This window comes from Oncorhynchus clarkii, chromosome 20 (genome assembly GCF_045791955.1).
Source record: "Oncorhynchus clarkii lewisi isolate Uvic-CL-2024 chromosome 20, UVic_Ocla_1.0, whole genome shotgun sequence".
NCBI lineage: Eukaryota > Metazoa > Chordata > Actinopteri > Salmoniformes > Salmonidae > Oncorhynchus > Oncorhynchus clarkii.
This window is the reverse complement of record NC_092166.1, coordinates 72,251,540-72,274,845: the sequence shown is the minus strand read 5'-3', so window position 1 is coordinate 72,274,845 and position 23,306 is coordinate 72,251,540. Positions and strand designations below refer to the sequence as shown.

Below are 23,306 nucleotides of genomic sequence, written 5' to 3'. Positions count from 1 at the left end.
GATAATTCATCTTTTGTCTTTGCATAATTGATTAGTATTTCACTAGTGGTAGTGATTAATTGAAGAATTTGATTTATTAAAAACAATGCTGAAAAATTGATACAGTCGTTTTAAGCAGATGACCACTGTCTGTTCTATCAAAACGTGTCAAAGCTATCAAGGCTTATAACCATCTTTTTATTTTTAATGCGCAGGGTGCTTCCACTTCAGCCACAGAAGACTTTGGCCATCGGGCAAAACGTGCCCGAGTGTCAGGAAAGTCTCAAGATTTACCAGGTAAAATAATACGTTGATCTTTAACTTTTTGTTGAATTTTGATTTATTAGAATCATTGTCCTGTCACTTCTCACCTCTGGCTAATCTTACAAAAAAACTTTAAAAGACCACAATGACATACACAATAGAGTAAAACCAACGACAAAGGTTTTGGAGAGTTGTTGAAGATGTTGGTTAACGTGTTATGAGAATTGGAGGTTAAAAATGACCCTGCTCTGTGTTGGACATTCTTTCTGTCCCGCTCCTGTTATTACTTTGGATGTGTAAAAACCTCCATTAATAAAGTGTCCATCTCGTTGCTTTCACCACTAGCAGCGCCTGCGGAGCACTACCTCGAGGAGAAGCTGCCAGACGAGGTGGTTCTGAAGATCTTCTCCTACCTGCTGGAGCAGGACCTGTGTCGCGCAGCATGTGTCTGCAAACGCTTCAGTGAACTGGCCAATGACCCCATCCTCTGGTGAGTGGCTGGTTCAGCTGTCCCTGTGTCTCTGTCTGGTTGCCTGTCTGTTTCAAATTCAATTGTATTTGTCACATGCACAGAATACAACCGGTGTAGATCTTAGCATGAAATGCTTACTTACAAGCCCTTAACCAACTTTGCAGTTCAAGAAATAGTTAAGACAATATTTACTAAATAAACAAACAAATTTCATAAAAAGAAACACAAAATAACAATGAGGCTGTTACAGGGGGTACCGGTACCGAGTCAATGTGTGGGGGGTACAGGTTAGTTGAGATAATTTGTACATGTAAGTAGGGATAAAATGACTATGCATAGATAATAAACAGCGAGTAGCAGCAGTGTAAAAACGGGCGGGGGGGGGGTTTCAATGTAAATAGTCCGGGTGGCCATTTGATTAATTGTTCACCAGTCTTATGGCTTGGGGGTAAAAGCTGTTAATGATCCTTTTGGATTTAGACTTGGCGCTCCGGTACCGCTTGCCGTGCGGTAGCAGAGAGAACAATCTATGACTTGGGTGACTGGAGTCTCTGGCAATTTTTTGGGCCTTCCTCTGACACCGCCTAGTATATAGGTCCTGCATGGCAGAACGCTTGGCCCCAGTGATGTACTGGTCCATACACACTACCCTCTGTAGAGCCTTATGGTCAGATGCTGAACAGTTGCCATACCAGGCGGTGATGCAACCATTCGGGAATCTCTCAATGGTGCCTCTGTAGAACCTTTTGAGGATCTGGGGACCCATGCCAAATCTCTTCAGTGTCCTGAGGGGGAAAATGTGTTGTCGTGCCCTCTTCACGACTGTCTTGGTGAGTTTGGACTATGGTAGTTTGGTGGTGATGTGGACACCAATGAACTTGAAACTCTCAACCCACTTCACTTCAGCCCTGTCATGTTAATGTGGGCCTGTTCGGCCCTCCTTTTCCTGTAGTCCACGATCAGCTCCATTGTCTTGCTCACATTGAGGGAGAGGTGGTTGTCCTGGCACCACACTGCCAGGTCTCTGACCTCCTCCCTATAGGCGGTCTCATCGTTGTCGGTGATCAGGCCTACCACTGTTGTGTCGTCAGCAAACCTAATGATGGTGTTGGAGTTATGCTTGGCCACGCAGTCATGGGTGAACAGGGAGTACAGGAGGGGACTGAGCACGCATCCCTAGGGGCCCCTGTGTTGTGGGTCAGCGTGGCAGATGTGTCGTTGCCTACCCTTACCACCTGAGGGCAGCCCGTCAGGAAGTCCAGGATCCAGTTGCAGAGGGAGGTGTTTAGTCCCAGGGTCCTTAGCTTAGTAATGCACTTTGTGGGCACTATGGTGTTGAATGCTGAGCTGTAGTCAATGAATAGCATTCTCACATAGGTGTTATTTTTGTCCAGATGGGAAAGGGCAGTGTGGATTGAGATTATGCCACCTGTGGATCTGTTGGAGCGGTATGCGATTTGTAGTGGATCTAAAGTTTCCGGGATGATGGTGTTGAAGTGAGCCAAGACCAGCCTGGTTTGACTGGTTGTGTGTGTCTGGATGGTGAGACACACTGCCATTCGTTCTGACTGGATGGATGGATGGTGAGACCATAGCAATAGAATGGACATCCCCATTCAAGTCCCTCCCGCACCACTCAGTTAATCAGCAGTTTCAGCAAGCCGATGCACAAAATCTAATCTAGATCACATAGTGAAGTAACCCTGTCTGATGGTGTCTGTCTGTGTGCCTTGCTTTGCTTCACAGGAAGAGGCTGTACGTGGATGTGTTTGAGTACACGCGTCCCATGATGCACCCTGAGGCGGGGAAGTTCTTCCAGATTAACCCAGAGGAGTACGAGCAGCCCAACCCATGGAAAGAGAGCTTTCAGCAGCTGGTAGGACTATGACCTCTATACCCCAACTGTCCTAATTGTTACTCACCTCTGTCCTCTATACTCTCACTGTTACCTCTGCTCTCAGGACAGTGATTGTTTACAAACAATTACCTCTGACCTCTACCTTCACTGTTACTCAACCATATACAGTCCATTCAGAAAGTATTCAGACCCCAGGTCTGTAGCCATGAAGTGCTTTGAAAGGCTGGTCATGGCTCACATCAACACCATTATCCCAAAAACTCTAGACCCACTCCAATTTGGATACCACCCCAACAGATGATGCAATTTCTATTGCACTCCACACTGCCTTTTCCCACCTAGACAAAAGGAACATCTATGTGAGAATGCTATTCATTGACAACAGCTCAACATTCAAAACCATAGTGCCCTCAAAGCTCATCACTAAGCTAAGGACCCTGGAACTAAACACCTCCCTCTGCAACTGGATCCTGGACTTCCTGACGGGCCGCCCCCAGGTGGTAAGGGTAGGTAACAACACATCTGCCACGCTGATTCTCAACACGGGCCCCTCAGGGGTGCGTGCTCCGTCCCCTCCTGTACTATCTGTTCACCCATGACTGCCTGGCCAAACACGACTCCAACACCATCATTAAGTTTGCCGACGCCAAAACGGTGGTAGGCCTGATCACCGACAACGATGAGACAGCCTATAGGGAGGAGGTCAAAGACCTGGCAGTGTGGTGCCAGGATAACAGAGGAGCGAGCACGCCCCCATTGTCATCTACGGGGTTGTAGTGGAGCAGGTTGAGAGCTTCAAGTTCCTTGGTGTCCACATCACCAACATACTGTCATGTTCCAAATACACCAAGACAGTTGTGAAGAGGGCACGACAAACCTATTCCCCCGCAGGAGAGTGAAAAGATTTGGGTCCTCAGATCCTCAAAACGTTCTATAGCTGCACCACCAGCATTCTGACTGGTTGCATCACCGCCTGGTATGGCAACTGCTCTGCCTCCGACCGCAAGGCACTACAGAGGGTAGTGTGTACGGCCCAGTACATCACTGGGGCCAAGGTTCCTGCCATCCAGGACTTCTATACCAGGCTGTGTCACAAAAATTGCCAAAGACTCAAGCCACCCTAGTCATAGACTGCTCTCTGCTACTTCACGGCAAGCAGTACCGGAGGGCCAAGTGTAGGTCCAAAAGGCTTCTTAACAGCTTCTACCCCCAAGCCGTAAGACTGCTGAACACTTAATCAAATGGCTACCCGGACTATTTGCATTGTCCCCATCCCCATTTTTACTCTGTTACTCTGCTACTCTGTTTATTATCCATGCATAGTCACTTTACCTCTACCTACATATTACCTGGACTAACCGGTGCCCCCTCCGCACATTGACTCTGTACCGGTATCCCCTGTATAGCCTCACTACTGTTATTTTATTGTTGCTCCTTAATTATTTTTTATTTTATCTATTTATTTTTTACTTCAGTATATTTCAGTAAATACTTTCTTAACTAACAATAGAGTTAACACTTTTTTTCTTAAGGGCTTGTAAGTAGACATTTCACTGTTGTATTTGGCGCATGTGACAAATACAAATTGATTTGTTACAGCCTTATTCTAAAAAATGTATTTAAAAAAAAAAAATTTATCCTCATCAATTTACACAGAATACCCCATAATGACAAAGCAAAATTTGCAAATGTATTCAAAATAAAAACTGAAATATCACATTTTACTCGGTACCTTGTTGAAGCACCTTTGGCAGTGACTACAGCCTCAAGTCTTCTTGGGTATGATGCTACAAGCTTGGCACAACTGTATTTGGGGAGTTTCTCCCATTCTTCTCTGGAGATCCTCTTAAGCTCTGTCAGGTTGGATGGGGAGCGTTGCTGCACAGCTATTTTCAGGTCTCTCCAGAGATGTTCAAGTCCAGGCTCTGGCTGGGCCAATCAAGGACATTCAGAGACTTGTCCCAAAGCCACACCTGCGTTGTCTTGGCTGTGTGCTTAAGGTCGTTGTCCTGTTGGAAGGGGAACCTTCACCCCAGTCTGAGGTCCGGAGAGCTCTGGAGCAGGTTTTCATCAAGGATCTCTCTGTACTGACTAGTCTCCAAGTCCCTGCCGCTGAAAAACATCCCCACAGCATGATGCTACCACCACCATGCTTCACCGTAGGGATGGTGCCAGGTTTCCTCCAGACATTACGCTTGGCATTCAGCCCAAAGAGTTCAATCTTGGTTTTATCAGACCAGAAAATTCTCATGGCCTTGGAGTCCTTTAGGTGACTTTTGGCAAACTCCAAGCGAGCTGTCATGTGCCTTTTACTGAGGAGTGGCTTCCGTAAAAGGCCTGATTGGTGGAGTGCTGCAGAGATGGTTGTCCTTCTGGAAGGTTGTCCTTCTGGAAGGTTCTCCCATCTCCACAGAGGAACTCTGAAGCTCTGACAGAGTGGCCATCGGGCTCTTGGTCACCTCCCTGACCAAGGCCCTTCTCCGATTGCTCAGTTTGGCCGGGCGGATAGCTCTAGGAAGACTCTTGGTGGTTCCTAACTTATTCCATTTCAGAATGATGGGAGGCCACTGTGTTCTTGTGGACCTTCAATGTTGCAGAAATATTTTGGTACCCTTCCTCAGATCTGTACCTCCACACAATCCTGTCTCAGAACTCTATGGAAAATTCCTTCAACCTCATGGCTTGGTTTTTGCTCTGACATGCACTGTCAACTGGGAGTTTATATAGACAGGTGTGTGCCTTTCCAAATCATGTCCAATCAATTGAATTTACCACAGGTGGTCTCCAATCAAGTTGTAGAAACATCTCAAGGATGCTCAATGGAAACAGGATGCACCTGAGCTCAATTTCGAGTCTCATAGGAAAGGGTCTGAATATGAAAATAAGGTATTTCGGGGGGGGGGGGGGGGGGGTTGTAGTACATTTGCAAAAAAATCTTGTCATTTTGTAGTATTGTGTGTAGATTGAGGGAAATTGTGTATTTAATCCATTTTAGAATAAGGCTGTAACAAATGTGAAAAAGGTGAAGGGGTCTAAATACTTTCTGAATGCATTGTAGATACTGCTGCGGCTAAAACGTGCTGTCAATGGTTTGTACAGACGTATGCATGCAAGAACAGAGTCCCAGTAATTCTATGGCGCAAGTAGTCCCAGTGGAGTCTAATATCACTTGAGGTTGCTGTGATTCTAGAAGGAATCTCACCATAAGTATTACTGTGTAATAATAGCAATGGCTAGATTTATTCTTTTTCTGCTTTCAGTATAAAGGAGCACATGTGAAGACGGGCTTCGCAGAACACTTCTACAGTAATCCTGCCAGATACAAAGGAAGAGAGAACATGCTTGTAAGAGTTGTTTGTTTGTTTCAGAGAGTTTAAGGACCAGTTTCCTTGACACAGATTGAGCCTAGTCCTGTACTAAAATGCACACTGATTGAAGAATGTAAATTTATATTGGCCTAACTTTTTAGTTTAGGCTTCTTAATCTGGGAAACTGGCCCAGAGAGTTCTGTTTGTTTTAAGGTTGTTATTGAGTGATTTGTCATCATGTGTTCACTGTGACTTGGCTTTAACACACTTCTCTGTTCTGCCTCTTCCTCAGTACTATGACACCATAGAGGATGCACTGGGGGGTGTTCAGGAGGCCCACTTTGACGGCCTCATATTCGTCCACTCAGGGGTCTACACTGACGAGTGGATCTACATAGAATCACCCATCACAATGATCGGAGCTGGCACGTATTCATTATTGAGTTGCCCTACTGTCTGTTCGTTGTCTATCTGTACCAGTGGTTCCCAACCTTTTTGGGTTACTGTACCACCAAATACATTTTGCTCTGCTTGTAGGCCTGTGGTCTCAGGAGTCTTCTCAAGTACCCCCACTGAGTTATACCACTTGACCTGTTAACTAGGTTAATTGATTGTCATTGCTGGACACCTTTTAGCTCGATGTTGTCTTCCTAACCTCGCCCTTTTAATCCTAACGACGTTCATTTGTCAACAGCACCTGGTAAAGTAGCGGACAAAGTGATCATTGAGAACACCAGAGACTCCACGTTTGTCTTCATGGAGGGCTCAGAGGACGCGTACGTTGGCTACATGACCATCAAGGTGAGCTATTATGTAATATGGCTCTAGCCTAGCTGCCTGACTGTATGCAGGAACTCTGTACATTAGTGGTCCACATGTCATTATAAATACAGCTGGTCTGAAACAAAGGGCAGTCTTGACATATCAGTTGTGGTTGTTAGTCATATGTTATGAACATGACTCATATCTTAGTAATATAATATATGCCATTTAGCAGAAGCTTTTATGGACTTTTAGCCTGACGTTTGTCATGTCTTAGTAATATCTTAGTCATGTAATTAACTTGTCTAACTCCCGTATGTTTGTGGTCCTTTAGTTTAATCCTGACGATAAGTCTGCCCAGCACCACAACGCCCACCACTGTCTGGAGATTACAGTCAACTGCAGCCCCAGCATTGACCACTGTATCATACGCAGCACTTGCACAGGTACCTTACAACACAATGTCTCCCCAGACCTACATGCCTTTCATAAAACATAGTATTACCCTCTGACCTACTTAGTGCAGTCCAATTATGGGGAATTGATTGATTTGGTTATTTATAGGGCCTTTTCATTTTGGATTGCATTTTGACTCCCAAATGCATAATAATTATCATAGCACATAGGCTTCTACTCTTTAAAATAATGCTGGAGCGATGCTAGCTATTTTCAGTGTCTTCAACACATTCAATTGAGACAGTTGGTATCTGTCTGAGAAGTCTAACTTAGTCGATTCACGTGTCTCTAGCATGCTGACCTTGCTGGCTCTACACCTGTTTATTTCAGTGGGCTCAGCGGTCTGTGTGAGCGGCCAGGGAGCTTGTCCCACCATTAAACACTGCAACATCAGCGACTGTGAGAACGTGGGGCTTTACATTACCGACCATGCACAGGTAGGTAATGCAAACACACACACACATACACACACACCTCTCTTTCCTTATGGCACTTGATAACTCAAATAATCCCATTTCCAAGATTCTGCTGTGAAACTGACACTCTGTTTCCAGGGTATCTATGAGGACAACGAGATCTCCAACAACGCTCTGGCTGGGATCTGGGTGAAAAACCATGGCAACCCCATCATCAGACGGAACCACATCCACCATGGCAGAGACGTGGGCGTCTTCACTTTCGACCACGGCATGGTGAGATGACACTCCATATTGGTCTGGCTACCACCGAGATGACACTCCATATTGGTCTGGTCTCTATTGGTCTGGTCTGGCTACCACTGAGATGACACGTCATATTGGTCTGGTCTCTGTTGGTCTGATCTGGCTACCACTGAGATGACACGCCATATTGGTATGGTCTCTATTGGTCTGGTCTGGCTACCACCGAGATGACACGCCATATTGGTCTGGTCTCTATTGGTCTGGTCTGGCTACCACCGAGATGACACTCCATATTGGTCTGGTCTCTATTGGTCTGATCTGGCTACCACCGAGATGACACACCATATTGGTCTGGTCTCTTGGTCTGGTCTGGCTACCACTGAGATGACACTCCATATTGGTAAATTGTGGCCAGCTCATTGTCTACTGTAGTGACCTAACCTTAAGGCGCCATCTCAATTCATCTTACCATCTCTTGCATCCTCTCACCTATTGCAAGATAAAATCCAAGGTCTCTCCCCTCTGACCTTCTTCTCCAATGTGTTTTGAGAAGGAGAGGATGCGAGGTAACAAGGAAAGAAGAATTGAGGAAAACCTTAGTGTACTGTAGAACCTCAGTCTGCAGCCGTTTCTTCTTCAAGAGAAGCGTTGGCTTGCAGTTTGATCCATGTGTAGGTTTTAGAGACGCACCACTGATTTTAGTTACATAAGCCTTAATCCACAGCTTTTCCCTTTTTTAAAACATGTAAATGTGTTCCTACTCACACGGTAGCTTAGTTACATAAGACATCGGATTGAGGTACTTTTCTCAAGAGGAAAGAACCGTTTAGCACCTTGCTCTTCTGAAACGTATTAGAGAAGGTCCAAGGTTCCTCCTCACTGACCATCTTCTCCAATGCTTTTGGAAAAGGAGGCAAGGAGAGAGAATTGAGAAAGAGCCTTGGCATTCTAATTATTTTGACTGACTGACTGTCACCCCCTGCAGGGCTATTTTGAGAGCTGCAACATCCACAGGAACCGCATAGCTGGCTTCGAGGTGAAGGCGTACGCCAACCCCACGGTGGTGCGCTGTGAGATCCACCACGGACAGACGGGAGGGATCTACGTGCACGAGAAGGGCCGAGGACAGTTCATCGAGAACAAGATCTATGCAAACAACTTTGCTGGAGTGTGGATCACCTCCAATAGTGATCCTACAATAAGGTCAGTGGGGTTTTAAAGTCAAACACTTTCTATCGCCCTCTCCTCCCTTCTCTTTCCCACTTTTTATATCACTTGCGCTGTTGTCTGTTATACAACCGATATTCATTTATATTGATTCTGATGTGTAAATGGATACTCTGATGAAATTTTTCCACGTTGTGTCAATCACAGGGGCAACGCAATCTTCAACGGTAACCAGGGTGGAGTTTACATATTCGGTGATGGGCGAGGCCTCATCGAGGGGAACGACATCTACGGTAACGCCTTGGCAGGGATCCAGATCAGGACAAACAGCTGCCCCATCGTACGACACAACAAGATCCACGACGGACAGCATGGGGGCATCTATGTGGTAAGTAGGGCTTTCTTCTAACTTTTAAAAAATGTGTATTTAAAGAAAACGTGTAGTCAAATACGTAGCAAATACTTATGAGACATTTAGCTGTGGTTTATTTGCAATCCTTTAGCATCTTTAACTACTAGCCCACCTTATTAGTGTCTGTAAATAAAATGCTCTAAAACGCTAGGCAGGTAGCCAAGCGGCTAAGAGCGTTGGGTCAGACACCGAAGGTTGCTGGTTTTAATCCCCAGCCAACTAGGTGAAAAATCGGCCCATGTGCCCTTGAGCAAGGTACTTACACCTAATTGCTCCTGTAAGTCGCTCTGGATAAGAGTGTCTGTCTGCTAAATGACGACAATGTAAATTGATACAGAGCCATCTTGTAGTCAGTGGACTCTGAAAGACGGGCAGTTCTCTTTGGATAAGGGTATTAGTAATGTAATGAATCTGTGTGTCTCCCCTGTAGCATGAAAAGGGACAGGGGGTGATAGAGGAGAACGAGGTGTACAGCAACACGCTGGCAGGAGTCTGGGTGACTACAGGAAGCACACCTGTCCTCAGGAGGAACCGGATACACAGTGGGAAACAGGTACGGAGATGGAGAGAGACCCGTCTGTCTGTTCAGATGGCTCTATGGGCTACTCATCTCTTACAGATGAATGAATGAAATTTGACCATAACCTGCAAACTAAACACTTGGCCTTGTGGGTCATACAGGTTGGTGTCTACTTCTATGACAACGGCCATGGGGTGTTGGAGGACAATGATATCTACAACCACATGTACTCCGGAGTTCAAATCAGGTCAGTGATAGAGCAGGAACTCAAAATGAATGGCCAACCATACAATGGGATCTAATGGCAACCTGTGTAGATCATGTAGTGCATGTTGTAATACATCACAGTGATATGAGCTTTGTAATAGCACTATCAATGTTTTATTATATGCATTGATTGATTGATGGTTAATGTTTTCCACTGTAACAGAACTGGCAGCAATCCCAAAATCAGACGGAACAAGATCTGGGGAGGTCAAAATGGAGGCATTCTGGTTTACAACTCAGGTGAGAAACCAGTATCTTTTATTCTGTCTTTATCCATCCTCCTCTCACACTGCTTGATCTTGTCTGGATAGGGGTGAAGCAAGCACACGTGTACCTTTCTACATTTTAAATTCATGTGCAGAACAGTGAAGACACCCTGGACTCACAGGTTCTGAGTGAAGTGGACCAATCAATATCCTGTGTAATTCAGATGCTCCCTCATGAACCTTCTAACCAGGATAAATGAAAGGGAGACCCATTGGCTGATATATTGACTCTGTTTCAGGTTTGGGCTTCATCGAGGACAATGAGATCTTTGACAACGCCATGGCGGGGGTGTGGATAAAGACTGACAGCAACCCCACTCTCCGAAGGAATAAGATCCACGACGGGAGAGACGGAGGCATCTGTATATTCAACGGAGGACGAGGTTTACTGGAGGAGAACGATATCTTCAGGAACGCCCAAGCAGGGGTTCTCATCAGCACCAACAGCCACCCCGTCCTGAGGAAGAACAGGATATTTGACGGCTTCGCTGCAGGTGCATTATGTAATTCTAGAAAGCAGGGTTCAATCCAGGTCTGTTCATTAGGCACCATATGGTGGAAAGTGGAATGAAATGAGAGGGAGGGACTACGTGGATTTGTCCAATAAGAAATCCAAATGTTCTGTTTTCCATTGTGTGCCCTAATGAACACAGCCTAGCAGTATTTTGCTTTGTATCCTTTTGATTAATAGTAGAGTGAGGCCCAATCCAAAATGTGGAAGTTTCACCATGTTGCTTATACCAATCAAATCCTCTTGGATCTCCACAAGTGTATAGGGCTTAGGGGTCAGGCCTGAATCTCCACTTCCTCCACGCTGATCCTGACCTGTCTCTGTCCACCAGGTATTGAGATCACCAATCATGCCACGGCAACCCTGGAGGGCAATCAGATCTTCAATAACCGCTTTGGAGGGTTGTTTCTCGCATCTGGTGTCAACGTTACAATGAAAGGTAAGAGGGGGGAGGGGGACAATGTGTCACCATGATGTGATTTGTGGATGTTTTATTCCTGGAATCTAGCATTGTAGGATCTACTTACATCAGTTAGTCTTTGTCAAAATTGAATTATCTTAAATTGCCTCATTACTTTTTCTTCTCTGTACCTGGACTGATCCAACTACACCTGACCTCCTGTCTCCCCAGATAACAAAATAATGAACAATCAAGATGCCATTGAAAAAGCTGTGAGCAGAGGTCAGTGCCTGTACAAGATTTCAAGTTACACCAGCTATCCAATGCACGATTTTTACAGGTAATAATTTCTTACTTTATATATCTAACTTCTACCAGTGGGATTTTCCAGAAAGCAGGATTATTAAATTAGCCATTTAAACTTTGATAAACAGCCAATTAACTCTTCACTTTCTGGTTGATTTGAGAACACTATGTTCTGAAGATAACATTATTTCAAGCAATGTTGGACAGTTAGCTGGCTAACTCATTGATCCCAGCTGTCCACTTTAATTGATGTAACCTGGACAACTCGTTTGGCTCATCACCTGTTTCTTTGTTCTGTCCCTCCATGTGGTCAGGTGTCACACCTGTAACACAACAGACCGCAACGCCATCTGTGTGAACTGCATCAAGAAGTGCCACCAGGGGCACGACGTCGAGTTCATTAGGCATGATAGGTACGTTACTCTTCTCTTGTTAATAAGACCCATACACACGTACTGTATTTTACAGCGATACTTCATTCTAAATTACTTTGTAGATTATATCTGGTTTTGTTGCAGAACCTCTTCCTCTTGTGCCAAATGAAATGTTGCATTCAAACGTGTTAGTATATCGTCAGTAATTGACTTTAATTTTTAAAAATGTAGTCTACAGATCCAACTGGATGTCTGCTAGTATTTCAGTGGCTACCTGATCAGTTGGTAGTTTAGTCTTCCACGTCATTTCCAGCATAATTCTTTCTTTTGTCTTCACTGTAGATTTTTCTGTGACTGTGGAGCCGGGACGTTGTCAAACCCATGCACGCTAGCCGGAGAGCCCACGCATGACACAGACACACTGTACGACTCAGCCCCTCCTATAGAGTCCAATACGCTGCAACACAACTGAGCTGGACCCCCCCCCCCCCAGACCCTTCCAGGCCTTTTCTCTATATAGTGCACTACTTTTGACTCAAACCCTATGCTGGCCCTGGTCAAAACTAGTGCACTGTAGGGAATAGGGTGTCATTTTGGACAGAGACTCCTGTTTGCTCAGCTAACTAGTCCACCTATGGAGAGGATGAAAAATACAAACTTATAAATATCACAATGTAAATAAATTGATGTCGCGATGGACAAAGACAAGCTGAAAGGAGACATGACATTTCTGCTGTGGATGCACTGACTGCCTGCACAGCTTCTCCCTTTTTATTTTCCTTCCCAGCAACATGACGAGGAGGCAATGGGACTTGGTCGGTGATGAATGGGTATTCTTATTCCCTTCATAAGGCACTACTTTTGACCAGGGCCAGTATTAGGGTCCTAGTCAAAAGTACCCTATGAACTGAATAGTGTGTCATGTTGGAGAATTCATGGGAAGCATTTCAGCTTTATAGTGGAGTTGTGGATGGACGCTAGACATTTTAATGCCCCTCCCTTTCTTGGCAAAGTGGGCAAGTGAAGTCAGACTGCAGTTATTGTACAGAGCCATACGAGGAGGCAGCTGGTATGTATGGTTACAGAAAAAAAATGACCTAGCACTTCGGGGGTTTTTTACAAAAAAAATATTTTAAAATGCTTTTCTCATGTAGTTTTGTACTTGAATGTCTTAGTTTTTTTTTTTTGGTTTTACCTCCCATGAACTTGGTGTAAGTGGAATGTCGCAGTATCTACATTCTTTCTGTGAAAGAAAACAAAGCAACATTTTCTCCAGCAATGTTGACTATTTTAAGAAAAGATGCGAAAAATACATTGGTCTTGTTAACCTTTAGAATTGATCTAGAACTGTGGCCATTTTTGTTTTGACTCTTTGAACACCCAAATACATTTGTCTGCAATATGGAGATAAGGAACCATGAATGCTTCGCTACATATTTCCTATTATTTGGACCACACTGGAGGTAAACCTCTGTATAAATGACAAAAGTATTAAGGACTGGATTCAATCGGTATCTTATGCGTTAAAATGTAAAGGACATTTGACTGAGCCGACCTGCAGCGTTTACCTATGACATTGCCTTTAAAATTTAAATTGAGCTATATAATGCAGATCTTCTGCGATACTGACTGAATCCAGCCCTAAGTCTTGTGAACTCACAGCTTTTCTAGCCTGGTCCCAGAGCGGTCTTGCAAACACCTCTGGTTATGTCATTTCCTGTTGGCAATGCCACACAAACCGATCTGAGCCCAGGTTAAGGCAAATATTTTCACATTGGAGTAAAGCATTGCCAGAGATCCTTTTCTAAAGTAAAGCTCTTAAATATAACCAGTATATGGTTGCTTTCCCATTCATGTGTTTCGGTGACTGTGGGTTCTCAAACAGCCAGAATTGTATGCATGTACCATAACATCTAGACTTAATATATTGTGGAGTATTCAATAACCATTTTGTAGATGCTAGTGTGAATTAAAAGGGTTTAATTTCCTAGAGAGGAAAGTGGTCTTTTTTAAATAAACTTTATTTGATCATAATACAGTAGTGATGTGATGATGGAAAGGGGAGAGGAGCAAACTACAAAGAACAAAATGGATGAGAGGTTTTAAATGTTGCAAATAGACTGAAGACAGTTTCCTATTCTACTCGATACAACACTCAAATTAGAAATGTAACGTTCTCTTGAACAGGCCCAAAAAACAAAACGGCTTCATCTTCACAGGTTGCTGATCATCCGGAGGAGCAAGGCAAACTGTGTGCTGGCTGCTGTGGGGTCTTCAGCATACAAACACAGCTTCCTGTGGAGCAAAAAGATGGAAAAATAACACTAGTTACTTGAAGACTTGTGTATAGAAAACCTGCTCTTTCTCTGACAGACTGACCAGGTGAACCCTATGGTCACTTGTTAAATCAATGTAGACTGAACACAAACTTAATTTTACTGAGTTACAGTTCATAAAGAAATAGTCAATTGAAATAAATTCCACATGACTGGGAATAGATACCGTAAAAAAACATTTTAAGGGGTGTGGATCAGAAACACCAGATACTGACTGGCTCAGGCAGCGACATCTTTGCATAGAGTTGATTGTGGCCTGTAGAATGTTGTTCCACGCTTCAATGGCTATGCAAAGTTGCTGGACAGAAGCAGGAACACGCTGCCATACATGCCGATCCAGAGCATCCCAAATATGATCAATGGATGACATTTCCGGATGAGTATGACGGCCATGGAAAAACAGGGACAGTTTCAGCTTCCAGAAATTATGTACAGGTCTCTGTGCAATCAAATTGTCGGGATTCAACCGTGAAGAGCACACTTCTCCAGCATGCCAGCGGCCATCGAAGGTGAGCAATATGCCCACTGAAGTCTATTACGACGAACTACAGTCAAGTCAAGACCCTGGTGAGGATGACGAGCAAAGATGAGCTTCCCCGAGACGATTTCTGACAGTTTGCAAACACAGTTTTGTCAGGGTGGCAGGTCTCAGACAATCCCGCAGGAGAAGAAGCTGGATGGGGAGATCCTGGGCTTGTATGGTTTCACAGTCTGCAGTTGTGAGGCCAGTTGGACATACTGCCACATTGTTTAAAACAATTAATTCTCTGGCAACAGCTCTGGTGGACATTCCTGCAGTCAGCATGCCAATTGTACGCCACTTGAGACATCTGTGGCATTGTGTTGCGTAACAAAACTGCACATTTTAGAGTGGCCTTTTAATTGTTCCCAGCACATGATCATGCTGTTTAATCAGCTTCTTGATATGCCACACCTGTGAGGTGGATGGATTATCTTGGCAAAGGAGAAATGCTCACTAACAGGGATGTAAACACATTTTGCCCAAAATTTGAGAGAAATAAGCTTTGTGCGTATGGAACATTTCTGGGATCTTTTATTTCAGCTCATGAAACACGGGACCAACACTTTACATGTTGTGTTTATATTTTTGTTCAGTGTTCATGAAGGGGAGGAGACAGATTAAGACATGAATTGTGTATGTATGTGTGCCATTCAGAGAGTGAATGGGCAAGACAAGAAATGTCAGTGCCACGCGCACCAGTTTGTCAAGAACTGCAACGCTGCTGGGTTTCACACACACAACAGTCTCCTGTGTGTATTAAGAATGGTCCACAACCGAAATGACATCCAGCCAACTTGACAACTATGGGAAGCATCGGGCCAGCATCCTTGTGGAACGCTTTCGACATCTTGTAGAGTTCATGCCTCAACAAATTTAAACTGTTCTGAGGGCAAAAAGGCAGAGTGGGCAACTCAATATTATGGTGTTCCTAATGTTTGGTATACTCAGTTTACTTCTACATGTACAGTTGAAGTCGGAAGTTTACATACACTTAGGTTGGCATCAAACTCGTTTTTCAACCACTCCACAGATTTCTTGTTAACAAACTATAGTTTTGTCAAGTCGATTAAGAAATCTACTTCGTGCATGACAAGTAATTGTTTACAGATGAATTCACTATCACAACTCCAGTGGTTCAGAAGTTGACATACACTAAGTTGACTGCCTTTTAAACAGCTTGGAAAATTCCAGAAAATTGTCATGGCTTTAGAAGCTTCTGACAGGCTGATTGACATAATTTCAGTCAATTGGAGGTGTACCTGTGGATGTATTTCCAGGCCTACTTTCATACTCAGTGCCTTTTTGCTTGACACAATGGGGAAATCAACAGAACTCAGCCAAGATATCAGAAAACAAATTGTAGACCTCCACAAGTCTGGTTCATCCTTGGGAGCAATTTCCAAATGCCTGAAGGTACCACGTTCATCTGTACAAACAATAGTACGCAAGTATAAACACCATGGGACCACTCAGCCGTCATACCGCTCAGGAAGGAGACGCGTTCTGTCTCCTAGAGATGAACAAACTTTTTTATTTGTACTTTTCACCCTAAAGTATCTATATCCACAGTAAAACGAGTCCTATATCGACAACCTGAAAGGCCGCTCAGCAAGGAAGAAGCCACTGCTCCAAAACCGCCAGACTACGGTTTGCAACTGCACATGGGGACAAAGACCGTATTTTTTTGAGAAATATCCTCTGGTCTGATGAAACAAAAATAGAACTGTTTGGCCATAATGACCATCGTTATGTTTGGAGGAAAAAGGGGGAAGCTTGCAAGCCGAAGAACGCCATCCCAACCATGAAGCACGGGGGTGGCAGCATCATGTTTTGGGGGTGCTTTGCTGCAGGAGGGACTGGTGCACTTCAAACTAGATGGCATCATGTGGATGGAAAATTATGTGGATATATTGAAGCAACATCTCAAGACATCAGTCAGGCAGGAAGTTAAAGCTTGGTCCAAATGGGTCTTCCAAATTGACAATGACCCCAAGCATACTTCCACATTTGGGAAGGTGATTAAAGTAATAAAGCTTAAATAAATCACTAACATTATTCTGACATTTCACATTCTTAAAATAAAAGTGGTGATCCTAAGACAGGGAATTTTTTACTAGGATTAAATGTCAGGAATTGTGAAAAACAGTTTAAATGTATTTGGCTGTGTATGTAAACTTCCGACTTCACTAACTACAGTTTAACACATACTTGAAGACTCGTAGGGAAATGGTGCTCCTCTCAAACTCCTTGGCCTTCTTGTGGCCTGATTGTATAACATCCTCAGGCAGGTTGGCGAGGCGAGCAGCGTTGAAACCGTAGCTTTTAGGACAAGCTCCCGCGATAAACTTGTAGAGGAAGGTGATGGTCTCCTGACTAGGGTCCTCATCTCCCTCATTCTCCACCATACAGGCCTGAGGGGGGACAGAGTGATAGGTTAATTGCTTTAACTTAGAGGAAGGTGATGGTCTCCTGGCTAGGGTCCTCATTTCTTTCTTTCTCCACAATACAAGCCTGATAGGGGAAGACTGACTGGTTGATTAAAGGCCCAGTGCAGTCAATTATGTTTGCTGTTTGCTTAATAGACTATTAGCAAAGAGTTCCAAACTGCTCTGCTAATAACAGCTAGTTCTCAGTTTCTCCTCCCAGACAGTCCTAGGAAAATTGTTGCTTGAGAATAAGTTTAGCTAAAAAGCAATTTTTGGCCATTTTAAAAATGGAAATCTATTACAGTAGTTAGGTTTTTATCCAATTGGCGACAGATTATCACGCAAATATTTTTTAAAAACGAATCATTAAACTATATTCAAATGTTCCTTCCAGAGATGTGTTTCCAGAAAATGTACTTGTTGCATTTAAAAGGATGTGTGATGACGTAGGACACAAAAATAGATTGCGGTTAAATTCGTAAGTACCAAATAAAAAAAAATACAAGTCAAATAGGTTTCCATTGCATTTTTCTTGCATTATATAGCCAGTGTGCCCACTCTGATACTGGCAGGTTCGTTCTAGTCTAGCCAATGAATAACGCTATATACGTGCAGTTGGCTAGAACACACGTACAGCCTTCATGAATTTGTTATGGACAAACGAGCAATCATTTTTTTATTTGTCAAACGACAGCCAAGCATCAATCATCATGTGAATAGAATAAGATCCTCCTTATTGGAAAGGAGCATCAAGCTCCTCACCTTGCACTTTCACCAGTCTATGAAGTTCATCATAACTGATTTTACCGACACAAAAAGATCCCACATTGTCTAGCGAATGTGTTTTGTGGACATTTGGAAAGTTTCCATCAGTCCTGCCATTTGTTATCCGTACTTTATTCGCATAAAAAGTTTAGCTGGAAACCTGGTTAGAGAAGTACGTAATTGTTACCCAGAATTATTTGATATGGCTATAAAACAGTCTACAATTTGTGATTGATTGACAGAGCTGAAAATAACGTGTCCAGCTGTATAAAATCCGAAGGCACAATATGTCATTGAATTGTTATGTCCGTGTCCTGTATTGATTATCATTGAGCTTGCTTGTGTGTGTGCCGTCTCCTCACCATGTGTCCGAGCCGTACAGCAGGGTTGTTGGTGTAGTCTTCTACTAAGGAGTGGTAATGTGTGGAGAAGAGGGTCCGACAGCAGATCCTTTTCGCCAGCTCGTTCACCACAGCACTGGCTATCGCTGTGCCGTCATATGTGGCTGTGCCCCTTCCTGTAACACAACAGATCAGTTTCTTTCTCACTTAAACTTTATGGGCCAATTTCCCAGACACAGATTAAGTCTTTGACTTAAAAACATGTTCAAAAGAGAATCTCCATTGATCATGCTTTTAAGTTCCAAACTAGTTCTGGGTCTCAAACTGGCCAAAGAACTATGCCTCAGAAGTGGAGGATGAACCCTAAAGCTACATCTTCTTGTAGTACCCACACCATGTTGAATTCAACACAAAGATTTAAGACAGACAAATAGATAAGAGATGTGTTGTTTACCCAGTTCATCCAGCAGCACCAGGGAGTGCTTGGTCCCATGGTGGAGGATACTTGCAGTCTCACTGAGCTCTACAAAGAAGGTGCTCTCCCCTGGAACACACAGGCCAGGGTTACATTCACTTAGTTCAGGAGGACATCTTAAGGAACTCCTGGGACTCGGGGAAACACTTATGTATCCCAATTCTCAACCCTTATGCCCCAAGTGTGTACTGTACTTGTTCACGTCACACTTAATAGGAAAGGTGGAATAAATATGGTCAAAACTCTCAGTTGCCCATGCTTACACCAATCAAATACTTTTAAAATGCACAGGGAGCAGTGCACAAGTCCACACTTCAGAAGAATTGGGACACACCCATTCACTTGCTGGGGAGTGGGGTACGAGTCCTTACCAGCCATGATACGGTCCGAAGCTCCCAACCGGGTGAAGACTCTGTCCACAGGGGTAAAGGACAGGCTCTCAGCAGGAACATAGCAACCCAACTGGGCCAAGACCACCACCAGACCACACTGCGGGAGGAGTGACCAAGCACAGGAAATAATTACACATCAGGACCAAGGAAATCCAGAATCATATTAGTCCAGACTGTGCCAGGAACACAGAACCACCACAGATGGAAATCTAACAACTTCAAGCCAACAACTACAGGAGAAGCAAAAGTACACACATGACCTAGGTGAGGTTCAAGATCAACTGCCATTCCCGTTAAATGTTTATTTGTTGTCTTTAATGTGTGATCTTGCAGCACAACCACTTTCTCTCTGGGAAAAACAAAGTTGAAAGAAAAACCCATACCTGTCTCATAAGAGTCGACTTTCCTCCCATGTTAGGCCCAGTGACCAGCACGCAGGGTGCATGTCCTTTATCCTCCTGGCCCTCCTCCTCGCCGCCAGGGCACCCAATAGCAATGTCATTAGGGATGAAGTCATCACCGAAGAAGGTTTTGGTGACACAGGGGTGGCGGGAGCCCCTCAAGTCCAGGAAGGCTGCTGATTGGCTGATGTCACCAGGAAGTAGTACTTGAGGCCGTGCCATTGGTCCTCCATCACCCCCCTGGCTGTACCGTGTCAGACTCAGTAACACATCTACACAGGTAAAAGCAGACCCTAACTTAGTATATAAACATGCATTTTGTTTTCGATATATGTAGATGTGTTGTTTGTGTATAAATGCATGTGAAGTTAGTTACGTCCTACAAAATAGTATTTAAAACACACATGACGATAACATAAAATATAGACCAAATGTCAAATGCATTTAATATTGTGATTGGAGTTGCACATTTTGGGGAATATTCAGAGATGGAAACTTTCCGTGGGAATTAACGGGAATATATGGGAATTAACTGAAATATGCAAATTAATACCATTTAAATGTAGATGTTTTTATTGTGTTGGATATATTCACCATAACATATGGAGACAGAAACAAACATTTTACCTTATAAGTAGACAAATGATTAAATCCTTCCAATAAGAAAAAAAAGACTATTTAGTTACGAATTGAACTTTAATTAAATGAGTTGACTCTTCACATCGGATGATTTCACTAAACAACAAAAGGGAATATCGAATGATCCATCGCATCTCCCAAAAACGTTTTCAACATCTGTAAAATGATAGTCTAGAAACTAAAGCTTTGGTTGTCTTCCTCTCAGGCTTCCATGTCTTCTCCCTGGACCTCCTCAATGTCCACCTCTTGAACATCAGACTGAGGCCTCATTTTCACTGTCACTTCCCCCCTTGTTGAGGATGGCTCATTGTCAGGCTCAAAAAGCCTCAAATTTGCCCAGATGGCCACCAATTTTTAAACCCTTGTATTGGTCAGCTTGTTGCATGCTTTGGTGTGTGTTCCCAAACAAGGACCAGTTGCACTCTGAGGTGGCTGATGTTGGTGGGATTTGGAGGATGATGGAGGCAACAGGGGAAAGAGCCTCCAATCCACAAAGTCCCTTCCACCAGGTGGCTGATGAGATGTGTTGGCACGACTGCCATATTGCATCTCCATCCCAAAGCGCTTGCTTGGATGTGTACTTCGCCAGACTGCCAAGAACCTTGCCCTCATCCAAGCCAAGGTGGCGAGACACGGTAGTGATGACACCGTAGGCCTTGATGATCTCTGCACCAGACAGGATGAGCTTGCCAGCATACTTGGGGTCCAACATGTATGCTGCGGCGTGTTTGGGCTTCAGGCAGTGTGCAAGATCTTGAGAATCAGCTGTACACGTGATGGAAGAAAGCACTGTGTATGCAGATGGTTGCAATTCCATTGAATTGGGGGTAGTTTAACCAAAATATGCCACAAGACCTGGAATTGCCTTGTGTATCCCACAAAAAAAGGTTAACTGTTAGCTTATAACTTTTTTGATGAATTTAAGCAAAATTCCCAGGCTTAACTTCCCATGGAAAAATTCTGGAAATTTTCCTGGAAAGTTTCCAACCCTAATTGTGATAGCCTCTTATTGACCACATTGGCTTCAAGGCAACCATCCAAGCCCAATAAATCCCCATCCACATCATCCTCTCCTTTAGACCAACACTGGCAGAGTGTTCTGTCCTCATTAGGTTCATCAATATTTTATAGGGTTGTTTTTAGCAGCGTAGCTCTATACACACACTGGAAGTGTCCCAAATGGCACCCTATTCCCTATATAGTGCACTACTTTTGACCCAATAGACCAAGATAGCGGAGCAGTAAGACATGTTTGTTTTCGTCCCATGTAAATATTGTCTTTTGTATACATTTCAATCTCTTTTTTCCATTTTCAAATTAAACATACCTTCCTGCAACCTGCCTCACCCAATGTGGTACGGATCTGCTACTTTTTGACCTTATAACTGGAACCTCCATCAGAGGCTAGCCAGCTAATTAGCTACTAGCTTTTTAGTCATTGTTAACCACTGCTAGCGGTCTTTACCTTTAGGTCGGACTCCAGCCGCTTTAGCCCGGATAATTACCTGCCAGTCTGCACAGCACGATATCAGCCCTGAGCATATCGGACTGCTTTTTCCCCTTTACTACATCACCGGATTCGTGCCGCAAGCTCTAGACCACATATGTCAGAGTCAAGGCCCGCGGGCCACATCCGGCCCGCAAGAAGGTTTTTTACGGCCCCTGGGATGATCTTGATTTATTATTAGAACCGGCCCGCAGCAAGCCGGCAGCCCGCAGATCTTTTACACGCACCAATACTACATTTCCCACAATGCAAAGGTGACGCACCGAGCAGTAGGCTGCTTCATTTCAATATTTATTGGCACAGCAGTCGTCAGCATCACAGTAAAATTAACTTTCAGATACCCATCAAAAATGGCAAAACGGAAGGTGGATACTGAGAACCGGGGGTTTCAAACAAGGTGGGAGTCGGAGTATATGTTCACGAAGGTAGCTGGAAAACCTGTGTGTCTTCTGTGTGGAGAAAGTGTGGCGGTACTGAAAGAGTATAATCTGAGACGACATTATGAAACGAAACACGCGGACAAAAACAAGAATATGGACATGGAACAAAGGCTACAAAAGGCAGAGGAATTAAAACGAGGCCTCAAATCTCGACAGGCTCTGTTCAAAAAAGCCAAATCACAAGGCCAGGCTGCTGTCAAGGCCAGTTTTATTTTGGCAGAAGAGATCGCTAAATCAGCCCGGCCATTTACGGAGGGGGATTTCATCAAAAACTGCATGATTAAAGTTTGTGACGAAGTTTGCCCAGAAAAAAGGCAACTCTTTTTAAATGTGAGTCTGAGCAGAAACACCATTGCCGAGAGAGTAGACCAGTTGTCCATCAATCTAAAAGAGCAGCTTGTGAAAAAGGGAAAAGATTTTATTGCATATTCCTTGGCTGTGGATGAGAGCACCGACATTTCTGACATTGCCCAGTTGTCAATTTTCATCCGCGGAGTGGACTCCAACCTAAGCGTGACAGAGGAGTTTTTGGCTTTACGTCCTATGCATGGCACAACTACGGGGCATGATTTGTATGAAGAGGTGTCAAGACGTGTAAATGAGATGGAGCTGCCTTGGGAAAAACTCGTGGGTTTGACAACCGACGGAGCACCTGCGATGTGTGGACACAGGAGCGGACTGGTGGCGAAGATACGGGAAAAGATGCAAGAGGAAAACGCGACAGGTGAGCTGACAGCTTATCATTGTATCATACACCAGGAAGCGTTGTGCGGTAAAGCCTTGAAAATGGAGCATGTAATGAGCATCATCACGCGCACAGTTAACTTTATCAGAGCCAAAGGTTTGAATCACCGCCAGTTCAAGGCATTTCTGACGGAGTTAGAAACGGAGCATGGTGATTTGCCTTATCACACAGAGGTGCGATGGCTAAGCCAGGGAAAGGTGCTTCAAAGATGTTTCGAGCTTCGTGAGGAGATTTGTCTGTTCTTGGACAGCAAAGGGAAAGACACAACACAACTCCGAGACGAAATGTTTCTGTGTGAAATGGCTTTTCTGTGTGACATTACGAGTCATCTG

At 44.0% G+C, this 23,306-nt stretch overlaps 2 protein-coding genes across 6 annotated transcripts in view; one reads left to right on the top strand and one right to left on the bottom strand.

Moving 5' to 3' along the window:
• The window catches only part of LOC139376874 (F-box only protein 11-like), a 31,375-nt gene extending 17,350 nt beyond the window's left edge, over positions 1 to 14,025 (top strand). Inside the window, exons 3-22 of one of the 5 annotated variants that reach the window (XM_071119847.1) lie at positions 195 to 276; positions 592 to 733; positions 2,462 to 2,591; positions 5,834 to 5,917; positions 6,174 to 6,306; positions 6,576 to 6,682; positions 6,978 to 7,089; positions 7,430 to 7,536; positions 7,654 to 7,791; positions 8,747 to 8,964; positions 9,136 to 9,316; positions 9,771 to 9,893; positions 10,022 to 10,107; positions 10,291 to 10,367; positions 10,633 to 10,887; positions 11,236 to 11,343; positions 11,536 to 11,644; positions 11,925 to 12,023; positions 12,327 to 12,487; positions 12,854 to 14,018. In XM_071119847.1, coding sequence (XP_070975948.1) covers positions 195 to 276; positions 592 to 733; positions 2,462 to 2,591; positions 5,834 to 5,917; positions 6,174 to 6,306; positions 6,576 to 6,682; positions 6,978 to 7,089; positions 7,430 to 7,536; positions 7,654 to 7,791; positions 8,747 to 8,964; positions 9,136 to 9,316; positions 9,771 to 9,893; positions 10,022 to 10,107; positions 10,291 to 10,367; positions 10,633 to 10,887; positions 11,236 to 11,343; positions 11,536 to 11,644; positions 11,925 to 12,023; positions 12,327 to 12,456 — 2,421 coding nt within the window. In that variant the 3' untranslated portion in view covers positions 12,457 to 12,487; positions 12,854 to 14,018. Of the gene's footprint in view, positions 1 to 194; positions 277 to 588; positions 734 to 2,461; positions 2,592 to 5,833; positions 5,918 to 6,173; positions 6,307 to 6,575; positions 6,683 to 6,977; positions 7,090 to 7,429; positions 7,537 to 7,653; positions 7,792 to 8,746; positions 8,965 to 9,135; positions 9,317 to 9,770; positions 9,894 to 10,021; positions 10,108 to 10,290; positions 10,368 to 10,632; positions 10,888 to 11,235; positions 11,344 to 11,535; positions 11,645 to 11,924; positions 12,024 to 12,326 lie in introns of all 5 variants that reach the window. The other 4 variants (XM_071119845.1, XR_011627968.1, XM_071119844.1 and 1 more) reach the window with 4 other exon arrangements.
• The window catches only part of LOC139376873 (mutS homolog 6 (E. coli)), a 33,628-nt gene continuing 24,308 nt past the window's right edge, over positions 13,987 to 23,306 (bottom strand). Inside the window, exons 15-20 of the mRNA XM_071119843.1 lie at positions 19,626 to 19,915; positions 19,222 to 19,339; positions 18,830 to 18,919; positions 18,397 to 18,551; positions 17,052 to 17,254; positions 13,987 to 14,279 (exon numbers count right to left, since the gene is read on the bottom strand). Coding sequence (XP_070975944.1) covers positions 14,198 to 14,279; positions 17,052 to 17,254; positions 18,397 to 18,551; positions 18,830 to 18,919; positions 19,222 to 19,339; positions 19,626 to 19,915 — 938 coding nt within the window. The 3' untranslated portion in view covers positions 13,987 to 14,197. The remainder of the gene's footprint in view (positions 14,280 to 17,051; positions 17,255 to 18,396; positions 18,552 to 18,829; positions 18,920 to 19,221; positions 19,340 to 19,625; positions 19,916 to 23,306) is intronic.